At 41.5% G+C, this 12,956-nt stretch overlaps 1 protein-coding gene across 2 annotated transcripts in view; it reads left to right on the top strand.

Moving 5' to 3' along the window:
- Window positions 1-12,956, top strand: part of slit3 (slit homolog 3 (Drosophila)) — a 240,606-nt gene that overhangs the window by 206,129 nt on the left and 21,521 nt on the right. For both annotated transcript variants that reach the window (XM_086084418.1, XM_086084417.1), the window contains exons 28-32: window positions 659-756; window positions 6,491-6,630; window positions 10,967-11,060; window positions 12,104-12,241; window positions 12,622-12,862. In XM_086084418.1, coding sequence (XP_085940544.1) covers window positions 659-756; window positions 6,491-6,630; window positions 10,967-11,060; window positions 12,104-12,241; window positions 12,622-12,862 — 711 coding nt within the window. The remainder of the gene's footprint in view (window positions 1-658; window positions 757-6,490; window positions 6,631-10,966; window positions 11,061-12,103; window positions 12,242-12,621; window positions 12,863-12,956) is intronic.

Consider the following 12,956-nt stretch of genomic DNA (forward strand, 5'->3'; position numbering starts at 1 on the left):
TGTCAACGTCTCTCCCATTGAAAATGAAAGTTGATATTTAACGTCAAATTGTGCGAATACTGTAAGCGATGTGAAATCAGAAAGTATCATGTGGGAGTTGTTACATGGCAAAAAAAAAAAGTGCTGCTATGATCGAAGTGTCCGCTTAATTTCAAGTCGGTGGCTCCACAACATGACATGACCCCCCCAATAGATATAAATCTACACGAGGATGCACGCATGTGATAAAGATGATGCACTGAACTTTCAGGCCCGCAAAAAGTTGGTTGATTTGTCCAAAGAAAAAGATTATCCACATATTCACACGTTCGCACATCTTTGTATATGAATGCACCACTTATAACCGCCGCGCTTTTACAAGGAGGACAAAAGGCCCTCGTCAAAGTCACAAACTGGTGAATGCTATGTTTGGGTGCACGTGAGCGTTCCTCGGGTATGCACTCTGACAATCTTAATTAAAACGTGTCAGGAAAAAAAAAACAAAAAAAAAAAAACATCCGTCTGAGAAAAGAATAGAAAATAATGACGAGCGAGTGGATGATGATGATGTGATGTCGTTGAAGTGGCCTGCTGAAGACGGAAGGAAACAATCAACTCTGGCCCACTCGTACCGCATTCGCTTCATTATATCCGGTTTTATTTTGTTTGTCTCTCCCAGGGTCAAGACTGCGAAACGGCCATTAATGCCTGCGTTAGCTTCCCCTGCCTGAATGGAGGGACGTGTCACCTTCATCCGGGCCTTGAAGACCACTTCAGGTACCAACTTGATCCGCAGGCATTTCTTTGTATGTATAAATGCACCATCATATCATGTGCCCTCTGATTGGTTGCTTAGTAAGTGATATTTAGTTGTTTTTTTTAAACCTAAAAGGTAAAAAAATCTTCAAGAAGAAATTGGCATTTACAAACATGAACTGAACATTTCTGGTCATATTTACTGCTTGGATAATGCATAACTACAGTTGTAAATGAGAAGAAAAAAAAGAAAAAAGTCATTTCAAGAATTTGTAATCACGTCAGTTCACCTTGGAAAAAAAATATTTTAATAGGTTATTTCTCAAATGCAGTATTTAAGCAAATAGGCTCAAGTTAAAGGGGACGTCAACTTTGAGTTGAGCAGCAAAATCAAGCCGTTTTTATCCATCTCAAGTTGCGGCCATTTTGCCACTTGCTGTCGACTGAAGATTCACAGTTGCTCAGGGCAACGAGCAATCGCAGCTCAGCGGTTTTCTGAAGCTGAGCTGTGATTGGTTGTTACCTGAGACCTGAGAAACTGTGATGTCATTTTCACTCGACCCCAAGTGTCAAAATGGCCGCCTTCTGATATGGATTCAAATTGCTGGATTTTGCTTCTTAACTCATATTCCACTAACGCAATATTAACCCAAATACCATATTTAGACTAGTGGGGCTGCATAGAACATATTATTGTCAAAAAAATTGGGGGGGTTGACTTCCCCTTTAACTCATTCACTTGCAGCCATTTTCACTGAAAAGACTCATATAAATATAACTATAATGTAATATAAGTATAAAAACATGGAAGATTAGAGTCTCTTTTTTCATCAGGAAAAAAAAAAAGTATATTTCTATCTGTTTCTGTTTTGCAGCAATTAGCATTAGCATATGGCTAAGTTTCGTCATTGGTCACAAATCTGTTTAGAACTGTGGGTAAGTTGATCTCTTGTACTCTGCTGCCACCTGCTGGCCGTTTTTGTAATTACTACCATTGCATTACCCGTTCTCTGCAGTTCAGAGCCTTTTGTATAAAAGAGAACATTAAAAAAAAACATACATTATACATATATATATATATATACATATACATTTTTGAGAGCAAATGAGTTAAGAGGAGAAAAAATGAACTTAGGCTAAAGTTGAGTTAAGTTTAAATCAATAAGCATTAAGTACATTGGAAGTAAAGTCCACATCATGTCATTTTCGGGTAAACTCATAAAAAGGATTTTTAAATGGGAAAATAATCCATACTTATCCAATACTTTCAAAAATAATATTCTTAAACTTTTGGCCTCTTTTAGTAGCGCATCACTCAAAACGACAACTTTGAGCTTGTGATGTGTTTTATTGCCTGCGAGTTGGAGGTGGGCGTGGCTGAAGCAACAGTTGATAAAAGCTTCAATTGAGCTGCTCTCTGACCTCAAAAACGAACCCGACTTCTGTCATTCTGCCCCCCGCAAATCCCCCCCCAACCCCCCACCCCCCCTCAAGCGTTTTGACGTAAATCCGTCAACGCCGCCTTTCCAATCGGTTATTTATCACTTGCTGCTGACATCATTCGCCTTTATTCTCTTTTTGCCGGTAAATCCGATGACGGTAACGCGAGCGTAACAGCAGCCGCCCTGGCTTGCATCAACGTCCAAACAAAAAGGCTTCGCTGGCAGCAGGCGTCGCCGGTCACTCACTTGGAGAATGGAAACGTAAATAGTTTTTGAAGATAGCGAGTAAATCAAACGTGGGATAACGTTCTCATGGTCGCGGCAGTTTTGGCATTTCTAGCGGATGTGTAACACAATCCAGCGGGCCATCAATCTACATATATCCAGAGGAGGTGCACCTTGATGGCTTTGCAGCATTGCCGCGGAATTTATCGTCGCTGGACACTTCATTAGGGACACCTGCACAATCGCATGAGAGCCAAAATGACAACCAACTAAGATAGATGGAGGGAGAAAACGACAGGAGATAGATGTCGCGAGGAGCAGAAAAGGGAGCCAAATCCTGACTCCGCAACCGTCAACTATCACTCGAACAACAGCAAATCTCAACTGCACACGTTTGGAAAGGAGAAGCAGCAAATGTGACAACATTCAACACTTCAACTCGAGCACAATTCACCAAGAATTGTGAAAGTTGCACGTGTTTTTTGGGGGGGAATTTTCTATAGAAAATCTGCTCACTTGAAATTGGATTGAAACGGGATGACTTCGTTATTTCTCAACGTTCTCGTTTTTAGAAAATTCCACAAAGATGGCGGCCACTTGTCACGTTGCTATGCTGGATGGACCAATAACAATTATTAGTAATCAAGTCGACCAATAAACGATTGTTGAAGCTGTTAAAAAAAATAAAAATAATACGAATTCCAACTTTGTTGAAATGTCTTAAAGCATTCATATTTGTAAAAATATTGACTTTTATGTTTGTTTTGTTTTGCTTTATTTTTACTCATGTTCAGGGTCTTCGGAATGTCTTAAGAAGTAATGAAACTAGTTTTCTACAGTAAATAAATTTAGTCAGCAGCATATTGACATTTTGAATAGTTTTCTGAGGATAATACAGTTTTAAATTGATCTTTAACCGGCCCATCAGATGTTTCAAAATTTGTCAAAATACCGAATATCGGCAACGATAATGAGTCCGGCCAATAATGTGTCTATCCCTAATCTAAACTGTACGAGTGTAGAAGGAACATGGAAGTGAAAAAACGAAATCGACTTACCTTTTCAACTGCAAAAGAAAAAGACACATAGTAGATGGTTGTTTTTAAAATATCTGTTGAATTTGTACGACACAATTAGCGGGATTTTTTTTTTTTTGCACACAAGAAAAAAAAAAATACTAAAACTAATAAAAACTCAACTAAAATGAAGCATATTTAACCTGCTCTAAAAACTAAATCAAAATAAAAACTATAATAAAACTATAATAAAAATTCCCCAAATTAATAATCCTGATTATGACATGAAGGGATGTTTGCAGTCCTGTTAGCGCATATGTCTCGCAGTTCTCAGGATTGGGGTGCACGTTTGGGTACTTCTTACAATGCACAAAACAAAACAAAAACATTTTTGTTACGTTCACTGAAGACTAAATTGTCCCGACGTGTGATGTAAGATACATTTCCAGTTGGCTGGGTACTAATCCAGGGTGTACCCCACCTGTGGAGGATGGGGCTTTGTGTTACAACTGCACTGCGCCATCCTGTGAGCGCTCTTTCCGCAGAATGTCCCACTGCGTGGCACACACGTGACATACAAGAAGAAGACAAGTGTCTTCTCGGAGAACCCTTTGGCCTTTGAAAGGTTTCAATATGCATGTGGCCTTTAGCCGCCCCCGGGCGCTAATGATATCCTGGCTCCTTTTACCCTTTTACAGATGTTGATAGCAGCTCAGGTGGACGCCCGTGTCCTCCGTGGCCGACCTCGTTGACATTCTGACATGTTTTATAATCCTTCGGGGATGTTCGATAAGTCCAATTAGGCGCAGGCAGATTGAGTCGTTTAAAATGTCGGCGCCGGGATCGGATTACAGATGTTGCTTCTTAATCTTCTTACTTTTCTACTTTAACTCTTGGTTTTAGTGTGCCGTAAATAATCTTTTATTCACCTCCTCTCCTCGTGAGTTCAACTTCAACTTCATGTCAGATCCGTACTCATATTTACGGTTCAGTCGCTTTTGTTCATATTTTAGAAACAAAAAATTGAACCTTAACCTGTTCTAGGGTCAAACTGTCACCGTAAAAAAAAAAAAAAAAAGTAGCAATGTTTGTGTGTAATTATAATTTATATATCACAATATCAACCCTAATTGCTGGTTCTGTTACAAACTGCCTTAAGTGAAGATGGGTGAGAATGGCCCTTTTACAATCACTAGAAATTAAAAATAAAAATAATTGAAAGTAGTCATTAACTCATTCACACCCAAAAACATGTAAATACGTTTTTTAATAATTTGTCCTTTCGCTCCCAAAAACGTATTTATATGTTTTAAATGCAAGAGCAAACATAAGGTTTTGATACAGCTTGTGACATGAAGAGGTGGCTTAAAGCAATGGTAGTTATTACAAAAAAACGTCCAGAAGGTGGCAGTAGAGTATAAGAGATCAGCCAGGCCCATGTTGCAACAAGCTCTTTTTGCCATCAACAGGTTTGTGAATAATGATTAAACTTAGCTCTATTCTAATACTAATTGCTGAAAAATGGAAACAGATACAAATATCATTTTTTTTTCCTGAAGAAAGAAGAGACTCTAATCTTTCTTTCGGTAGGTTCTATATTTTTATAGCAATAGAACACATTATTCTGTGGGCCTTGCAAAATCAGTCAAAATACAGTAAAACAGCCGGGAGCGAAGGGAGTTGCTTCAGTAAAAATTGCCATTAATTTCATGCAATTTTAAGGGAAAATTCTACATTGGGATTTGATTGTTTAGTCTTTCTTCAGCTTTTAATTTTTTTGTGAATAGTACTAGTGGTATCGGCCATTGGTATTGGTGACAAAACTAGAGTTAAGTACACGTACGGCTATCGGCCTGAAGAAAAAGTGGAATCGAACATCCCTAATTGTTCAAAATAATCTCACTGCTCTCACATCGACTTTAAACTGTCAAGCCCTGCTCACGTTTCCAACGTAATCACCATGTTCGGATTTCACGAGAAAGTGGCGAGTGGGAGACGAACCCCTTTAAAAAGAGTGAAAATGGTTGAAAAGTGAGCAGGTGCGAGTACAGCAGCGGCACGCGGGAAGCGGGAAGCATCTCTATCGTCGAAAGTGTGCTCGCGCGCGCGCGTGTGTGTGCGTGAGTTGCGGGTCGTGAAGTGCCACTCACTCGTCGGGGATGACCTTGCTTGCAAAAGTCCTTTTCATCTAATAAAAAATAAATGAAAAATAAAAAGTCGACTTGAAGTGTGAGAGACAAATGCAAGGATGGCGAGCGAAGAGGGTGGGCGAGCTGCTGAGTGCGGCTGCGGTCGAGAAAATGTGTGTGCGTGTCTTGTGTGTGTGTGTGTGTGTGTGTGAGAGAGGGGATTAAAAGTGTGTGAGATACGAGGGGGTGGAATACAAGTTTCAGTCATCAAGAGGGAAAAGTGAGGCGGGTGAAATGAAGGTGAAGATGTTCGAGGAAAGCGTGTAGAAGAAATGGAAGATAACGTCTCCTTGAGTGGGCGGGGCTCAACCGCCGTGGCAACCAATTAGAATCATACTTTTAGCTCTTGCTTTTCATTGGTCACTTTATTTTGGGCTCTTACTTTTGACGTTTATCAAAATTGTGAGGTTCTATACGGATAAATCATTTGGTCTGTTTGGGCTCATACCTATTAACGAAATAGCGAGGTTATATACGGTTAAATAAACGATTTGATTGGTCGCTTTACTTTGGGCTTTTACTTTTGACGTTAACAAAATTGTGAGGTTCTATACGGTTACAAAAATGATAAATAACGCAACAGCTATTGATTCCTTGCAATTAATGTGAATCCAAAAGCCTTTTGCCAAGAAAAGGCGCGGCCACTTGATGATCAATAAAAACAACTTTCAGCACATTTGCTCCAATAACAACGACAAGTTTTCGTATATGTAAAAGCTCAGTTTTCGTATCGTATCAAATTGCATTGCGCTGCTTTTTTTTTTTTGTGACCATAATGTTTCGTTTGACTCCAGGAGGGCAGTGAGTGATTTTTTTTATGTCAAGTGTGAAAAAGCATAACTCAATGAAGTCCAATCGAATAATCATAAATTTTGCCGCGCAGCTGCGTGTGCCCGCCGGGCTTCGAGGGCCAACGCTGCGAGGTGAACCCGGACGACTGCGAAGACAACGACTGCGAGAACAACGCCACCTGCGTGGACGGCGTCAACAACTACACTTGTGTCTGCCCGGCCAACTACGCAGGTACGAGGACACGTCGACCTATCGTCGACTTATCCTCTTCGTCTTAAGACCCATTTTTGAGATGTCTTGCATTTCGGTCAAAACACCCTAATATTTACATACACTGCTCTCACATTGCCATAGAATATTCGCGCTCTCTCGCTCTTTTCTTTATTTCTTTCTATTTTTCATTCTTTCTATATTTCTTTTTCTCTTCTCTCTCTCTCTCTCTCTTTCTTTCATTCTTTCTTTCATCATTTTTCATTTCTTTCTATCTCTACCGCTCTCTCTTCTCTCTCTTGAAATGAAAGAAATGAAAGAGAGAGAAAGAAAGAGTCTTTCTCTCTCTTTCTTTCTCTCTCTTTCATTTCTTTCATTCTATCTCCATCTCCATTGCAAAATCTCTCCTCTCTCTTTCTCCCTTTCTTTCTTTTCATGTCATTCTTTCTTTTGTTGTTTTTCATTTTTCATTTCTTCCCTGTCTCTCGCTCTTTCTTCATTTCTCTTTCTTTTTTATTCTTTTTCCTTTCTCTCTCATTTCTCTCTCTCTCTTTCCTTCTTTCATTGTTTTCCATTTCTTTCTTTCTTCCTCTCTATCTCGCGCTCGCCTTCTTTCTTTTATTCTTTCTTTCTTTTTCATTTGTCTCTCTTTCTTTTAATCTTTCATTCATCACCTCCTCTTTCTTTTTCATTTCTCTCTTGCTTTCATTCATTCTTTCTTTCTTTCTCTCCCAATCTCTCTCTCTCTCTCTCTCCTTACTCCCTCCTCTTTCTCTCTCTCTCTCTATCTCTCTCTCTCTCCTTACTCCCTCCTCTCTCTCTCTCTCTCTCTCTCCTTACTCCCTTCTCTCTCTCTCTCTCTCTCTCTCTCTCTCTCTCTCTCTCTATCTCTCTCTCTCTCCTTACTCCCTCCTCTCTCTCTCTCTCTCTCTCTCCTTACTCCCTTCTCTCTCTCCTTACTCCCTCCTCTCTCTCTCTCTCTCTCTCTCTCTCTCTCTCTCTCTCTCTCTATCTCTCTCGCTCTCTCTCTCTCTCCTTACTCCCTCCTCTCTCTCTCTCTCTCCTTACTCCCTTCTCTCTCTCTCTCTCTCTCTCTCTCCTTAATCCCTTCTCTCTCTCTCTCTCTCTCCTTACTCCCTCCTCTCTCTCTCTCTCTCTCTCTCTCTCTCTATCTCTATCTCTCTCTCTCTCTCTCCTTACTCCCTCCTCTCTCTCTCTCTCTCTATCTCTCTCTCTCTCCTTACTCCCTTCTCTCTCTCTCTCTCTCTCTCTCTCCTTACTCCCTCCTCTCTCTCTCTCTCTATATCTCTCTCTCTCTCTCTCTCCTTACTTACTTCTCTCTCTCTCTCTCTCTCGCTCTCTCTCTCTCTCTCTCTCTCTCTCTCTCTCTCTCTCTGTATCGCCTGTTTTTCCAATATCGCGCAGCCGTGCTATTTACGTAGCTGATCCACCCTTGAGCGTATTCACCCCATACGAGAAAACACAAGCCATGTCAGGATTTCCCCTTTCCCGGCATAGTGTAGTGAACCTATTAGAAATGTACTGCTTGGTGGAAATGTGACCAAAGTAAGCGAGTGACTTTTCGGTCACTTGGACTGCTCCCCCCCCCCCCCCCCCCCCCCCACGAGAGTTCCCGCACAACTGCTTACTGGCACAAAAATGGCCATTTCCACTTTTGCCGGCCGGTGAGTTCCGTAATGGACAGCCGCTCGGCTGTGACCCCGACGCTGCTCCTGAAGGAAGTTCGGGCCAGGAGACGAGGAGGAGGAGAGAGTGTGTGCTGAGTGTGCGTGCGAGGAGAAAGCATAAAAATGTCATCGAATGAAAAGAGGTCAAGAAAGGGGGTTGATAAAGTGAGGAGGAAAGATGTGTGAGAGAGGTGCTGAAAGTGGGAGGCAGAGTCGAGCCACGCCAGCTGCTGACGAAGCGGTTCAGTTTTCTTCTTTGTTAGCTTGACACTGTCCTCTAAAGTACACACCGGCACTCTCCTAAGATACTGGACCTCGTTCAAGACCCACACGTCGTGTCATTAACATTTGTTGGCATGCAGAAGCCTCTCACGCTGCCAGCCACCTTTTTACGCACACACACACACACACACACACACACACACACACACACACACACACACACACACACACTCCGAGCTGGAACTGCGGTCCAATCATCAGGTGTCACTTTAAGAGTTCGCTTACTCACTCAGCCTTCTCCGGCCCGGCCAACGCAGCTTTTGCATTGCAACGGAACCCTCGAGGCAATGCCCACAAGCCATGCTGGTTGATTGTGAAAGCGGCTTTACTGTAAAAGTATAACGGAAACCGAAGTGATCCGTTTCAGAGTCACTATGACAAAACATTCATCAGTTTTTCAGAGAATAGCTGAGGACGAATATGTGAATAGACGGGGGTCCGATGTAGTTAAGTCAAAATGATAGGAAATGTGTATGAAAAAACACATGACCTCGTAATCTTACACCCGCCATGCAAGCAACTTCTTTGTGGCCCGTTCATCACCTCAAACTTCATTCTGTATGACTGGTCCAAAATAAACAACCCGCATCGATCTTATCTAGCTTACCTAATCAAACAGGAAGTAATACTGACATTTATTTAGAGTGGATCTGGTATATTTTTAGATTATTCTGTAAAAAAAAAAAATTGTGGACCTAGTAAAGAGCCTTGTGGAACACCATAAATACCAGTCTACAGTGTGGCATTGTTTATGAGAGTTCCGTTCCTATGACGGGAACATAGTACAAATTTGTATGTGAGTTCGAATCACTGATCTGTATATATTACTGGATAGCCGATAGCCCGTACACGCCCGTGCAAGATGTTGAAGTCACAGGGCGGCCATTTTACAACTCCCACCTCGCGAGCAGACTACTATACGTATACGTACAGGTTAGACCTATACAACTCGTAGGCTCTTAGTGTAGGGACCTGGCGGTGGGGGTGGTTGGCGGGGTGGTCACTATTTAGACCCCCTTTTTCTTTTATCTCTCAGTTCTTTAGACCCCAACATTAGATTTGGCATCTTTTATTGAATTACAGTTGTTTCCTCCTGTCATCATCATCATTAAAGCATATCATTTATACATGTATTTAAGGCAAGTTGTAAAATGTCTGAAGTCCTCTTGTTTATGTTGAACATATTAATTGTTTCCACCAAGTACTATGGCAAATTTCGATACTGTTAAAGAATAGGATCGTATGCCGCGAAACGTTTCTTGGGAGGAGTAATATGGCAGCCTCAAAAGTCTTGGCCTATCGGCTTTCCAACACAGATCAGTGGTTAGAATGTGCCAGTCTTATCATCAAGCTACGCTAACTTTAGCTTCTCATACTTTCAGAACGATACAACAACCCCCCCCCCCCCCACCGCTCCCTCTCATGTAAAGCAGACATGCTCAACAAAACAAATGTCAGTGTTTTCGTGTGATGTCAGCACGTTGGAAAAGGTCACATGGTCAATGAGAGTTGAGCCCCTCCAAGATGTCAAACACGTGAAGATCAGCATGTCGTTTGTGAGGTAGACCACTTGAAAGTGGGGGCTTTACGGAAAGGTCACGCGGGCCGTTAATGCTTAGCGAGCAAGATCCCACTGGGACTGTGAGGATCCAGGTTGAACTTCCTGTAGATTTTGGTCCTGGTGTAGTTTACTCTGACATTTTGTTACAAAAAATACGGTTCGCAACTTTGATACGATTTTTTTACAGAGCTCTTCATCGCATTTGTAGAACAAATTCATTGTTATTTAGTGTCTCTCTATTGGCTTAGCATGTGAGTTTTTGGTGGCAAAATAAAGCTCGGGGAAGCTAAGCACTAAATATGAATTATGTATGAAAAGATGAACGCTTTCCTTTGGTTTTTGCTCTCTTATTTATTTTGTCAAGACGCCGCCGTTAATACACATTCCTAACTTTGTCAAACAGCCTGACTCGGATTCATGTTAATAATACAAAATGACATTTTTCTGTTTCCATCTGATTCCAGAGCGTAATTTACCAGCGAGGCTATAAAGGTCTTGGGAAAAGGCTGCTGGAGACAGACATGGTGGGAGTTAGTGGGGGGGGGGGGGGGGGGGGGGGCGTCAGGATTAGATTAAAGCAGGCACAGAATGAAGACGAGAGTTTTAATGGCGTCGGAACCAGATAGAGGCGCATAAATTAGACCTTTTTCCCACCCTTTTTCTGTCTATTAATGTCTCCGCTGGGATTTATGCCCTGCTTTTATGTTAACAGATGTTGTAAAGCTCGGCCTTAATCCCTCGCATTGCATCGCAAATGTTTGTCTATGCCATGTTTTTTGCACCTACATCAAAATGAGGTCGTTTTTCTCCCTCTGGCTGTCACCAGGCGACCTTTGCGAGGAGGTGCTGGACCCCTGTCTTCCTGGTTTCGACCCCTGCGAGCACGACTCCAAGTGCGCCCACGTCGGGCGCAGTTACAGGTGAATAGCGGCGGGTAAATCAGAAAGCTGTTAAAAAAACATCTTCAGAGGTCACCTTTGATCATCCAAAAATATCTGATCGGCTCTTCCTTGAGTCAAAGTCGGAAAATAAATTGAAGAAACTCCCTTGAGGCGTTCGTGGGATGATGTGAGAAATAGCCAAATAGGTTTCTATTGACAAACGGGCCCACATTTCACACTAAGCCTATTTGACATGAACTTTATTCACTCCCAGTCATTTTCACTGAAGCAACCCCCTTTGCTCCCGGCTGTTTTACTGGATTTTGACTGATTTTTCAAGGCCCACAAAATATTGTCTTCTATTGCTATAAAAACATGGAGTCTCTTCTTTCATCAGGGAAAACAAGTATATTTGTTTCAGTTTTTCAGCAATTAGCATTAGCATTACAATGTAGCTAAGTTCCATCAATATTCACATTCCTGGTGAAAACACTGTCAAAAAAGAGCTTGTTGCAACATGGCCCTGGTTGATCTCTTATACTCTGCTGCCGCTTATATATATATATATATATATACTTACTAAATAGATTTAATAGTCATATATATATATATATATATATATATATATATATATATATATGTATATATATATGTATATATGTATATATATATATATGTATATGTATATATATATATGTATATATATGTATATATATATATATATATATATATGACTATTAAATCTATTTAGTAACCTTTACTACCCCAAAAATCAAAAAATATATGTTTCTTTAAAAAAAAATCTACATAATTTGTATTCAACTTTTTTATACCTGCTGGCCGTTATTTGTAATAACTACCTTTACTTTAAGCCACCTCTTCATGTCAGAAGCTGCATCAAAGCCTTCTGTATACTCTTGCATGAAAAAAAAAACATAATTGTAGAATCTACGTTTTTGGGAGTGAAGGACAAAGTATTAAAAAACGTATTTACACGTTGTTGGGTTTGAATGAGTTAAAGTCAGACGAAATGATGACATTTGCGTCTCTCATCAGTAATGATGACGTCCACATTTGTGCAGGTGCGAATGTTTGCCAGGCTACGTGGGCCATTTCTGCGAGCAGGACTACGACGACTGTCTGGAGAACAAGTGTCAACATGGCGCCGAGTGCGTGGACGCCGTCAACGGCTACACGTGCGTCTGCAAGGAGGGCTTCAGGTGAGGTTTACAGAGATGGAAGCTACACACGCAAACACAGCTGGAGGAGATGCAGATGGCCGCGGAGCCACTTGACCGCCTTTACGTGCCACGTGACAGATGCAGGATATTATTTACAGACTTGTGAAATTGCTTGTGGGGGGGAAACTTGTCGAGGAATTACATCAGGAGCGTTTTTTTTTTTTTTTTGTAGTGAACTCCACTCACTTGACAACAAGCAGCAATTTGGCCAAATAGACCAAAGAGATTAAGCTGTGAAATCTTAAAACACAATCATATTCATGTGCGTCAATGCAAATATTTTCCTCTTCTCACAATCTCAAGATGTCAAAGTTCAATTTTCAAAACTGAGTTTCGCAACATCCTCGTCATCATTCCAGCGGCTTGTTCTGCGAGAATCCCCCGCCCATGATCCTGCTGCAGACCAGCCCGTGCGACCACAGCGAGTGCCAAAACGGCGCCCAGTGCCTGCTGGTGGCCGACGAGCCCGTCTGCCGCTGCATGCCCGGCTTCTACGGCAACAAATGCGACAAGATGGCCACCGTCCACTTCCTGGGCCGAGAGGCGTACGTGGAGCTCCCGGGCGCAAAGCTACGGCCAAATGTTCACATCTCGTTCCAGGTATGCTTGCATTTGGTCTCGTTTTTGTTGTTTTTGGTTTTAAATTGTAATGAACTCACTGTTATATTTTATGTTTTTATTATATTTGTAAACA

The sequence above is a fragment of the Leptonotus elevatus genome, chromosome 9 (assembly GCF_054856555.1).
Source record: "Leptonotus elevatus isolate MCC_2025b chromosome 9, RoL_Lele_1.0, whole genome shotgun sequence".
In the NCBI taxonomy this organism is placed as follows: domain Eukaryota; kingdom Metazoa; phylum Chordata; class Actinopteri; order Syngnathiformes; family Syngnathidae; genus Leptonotus; species Leptonotus elevatus.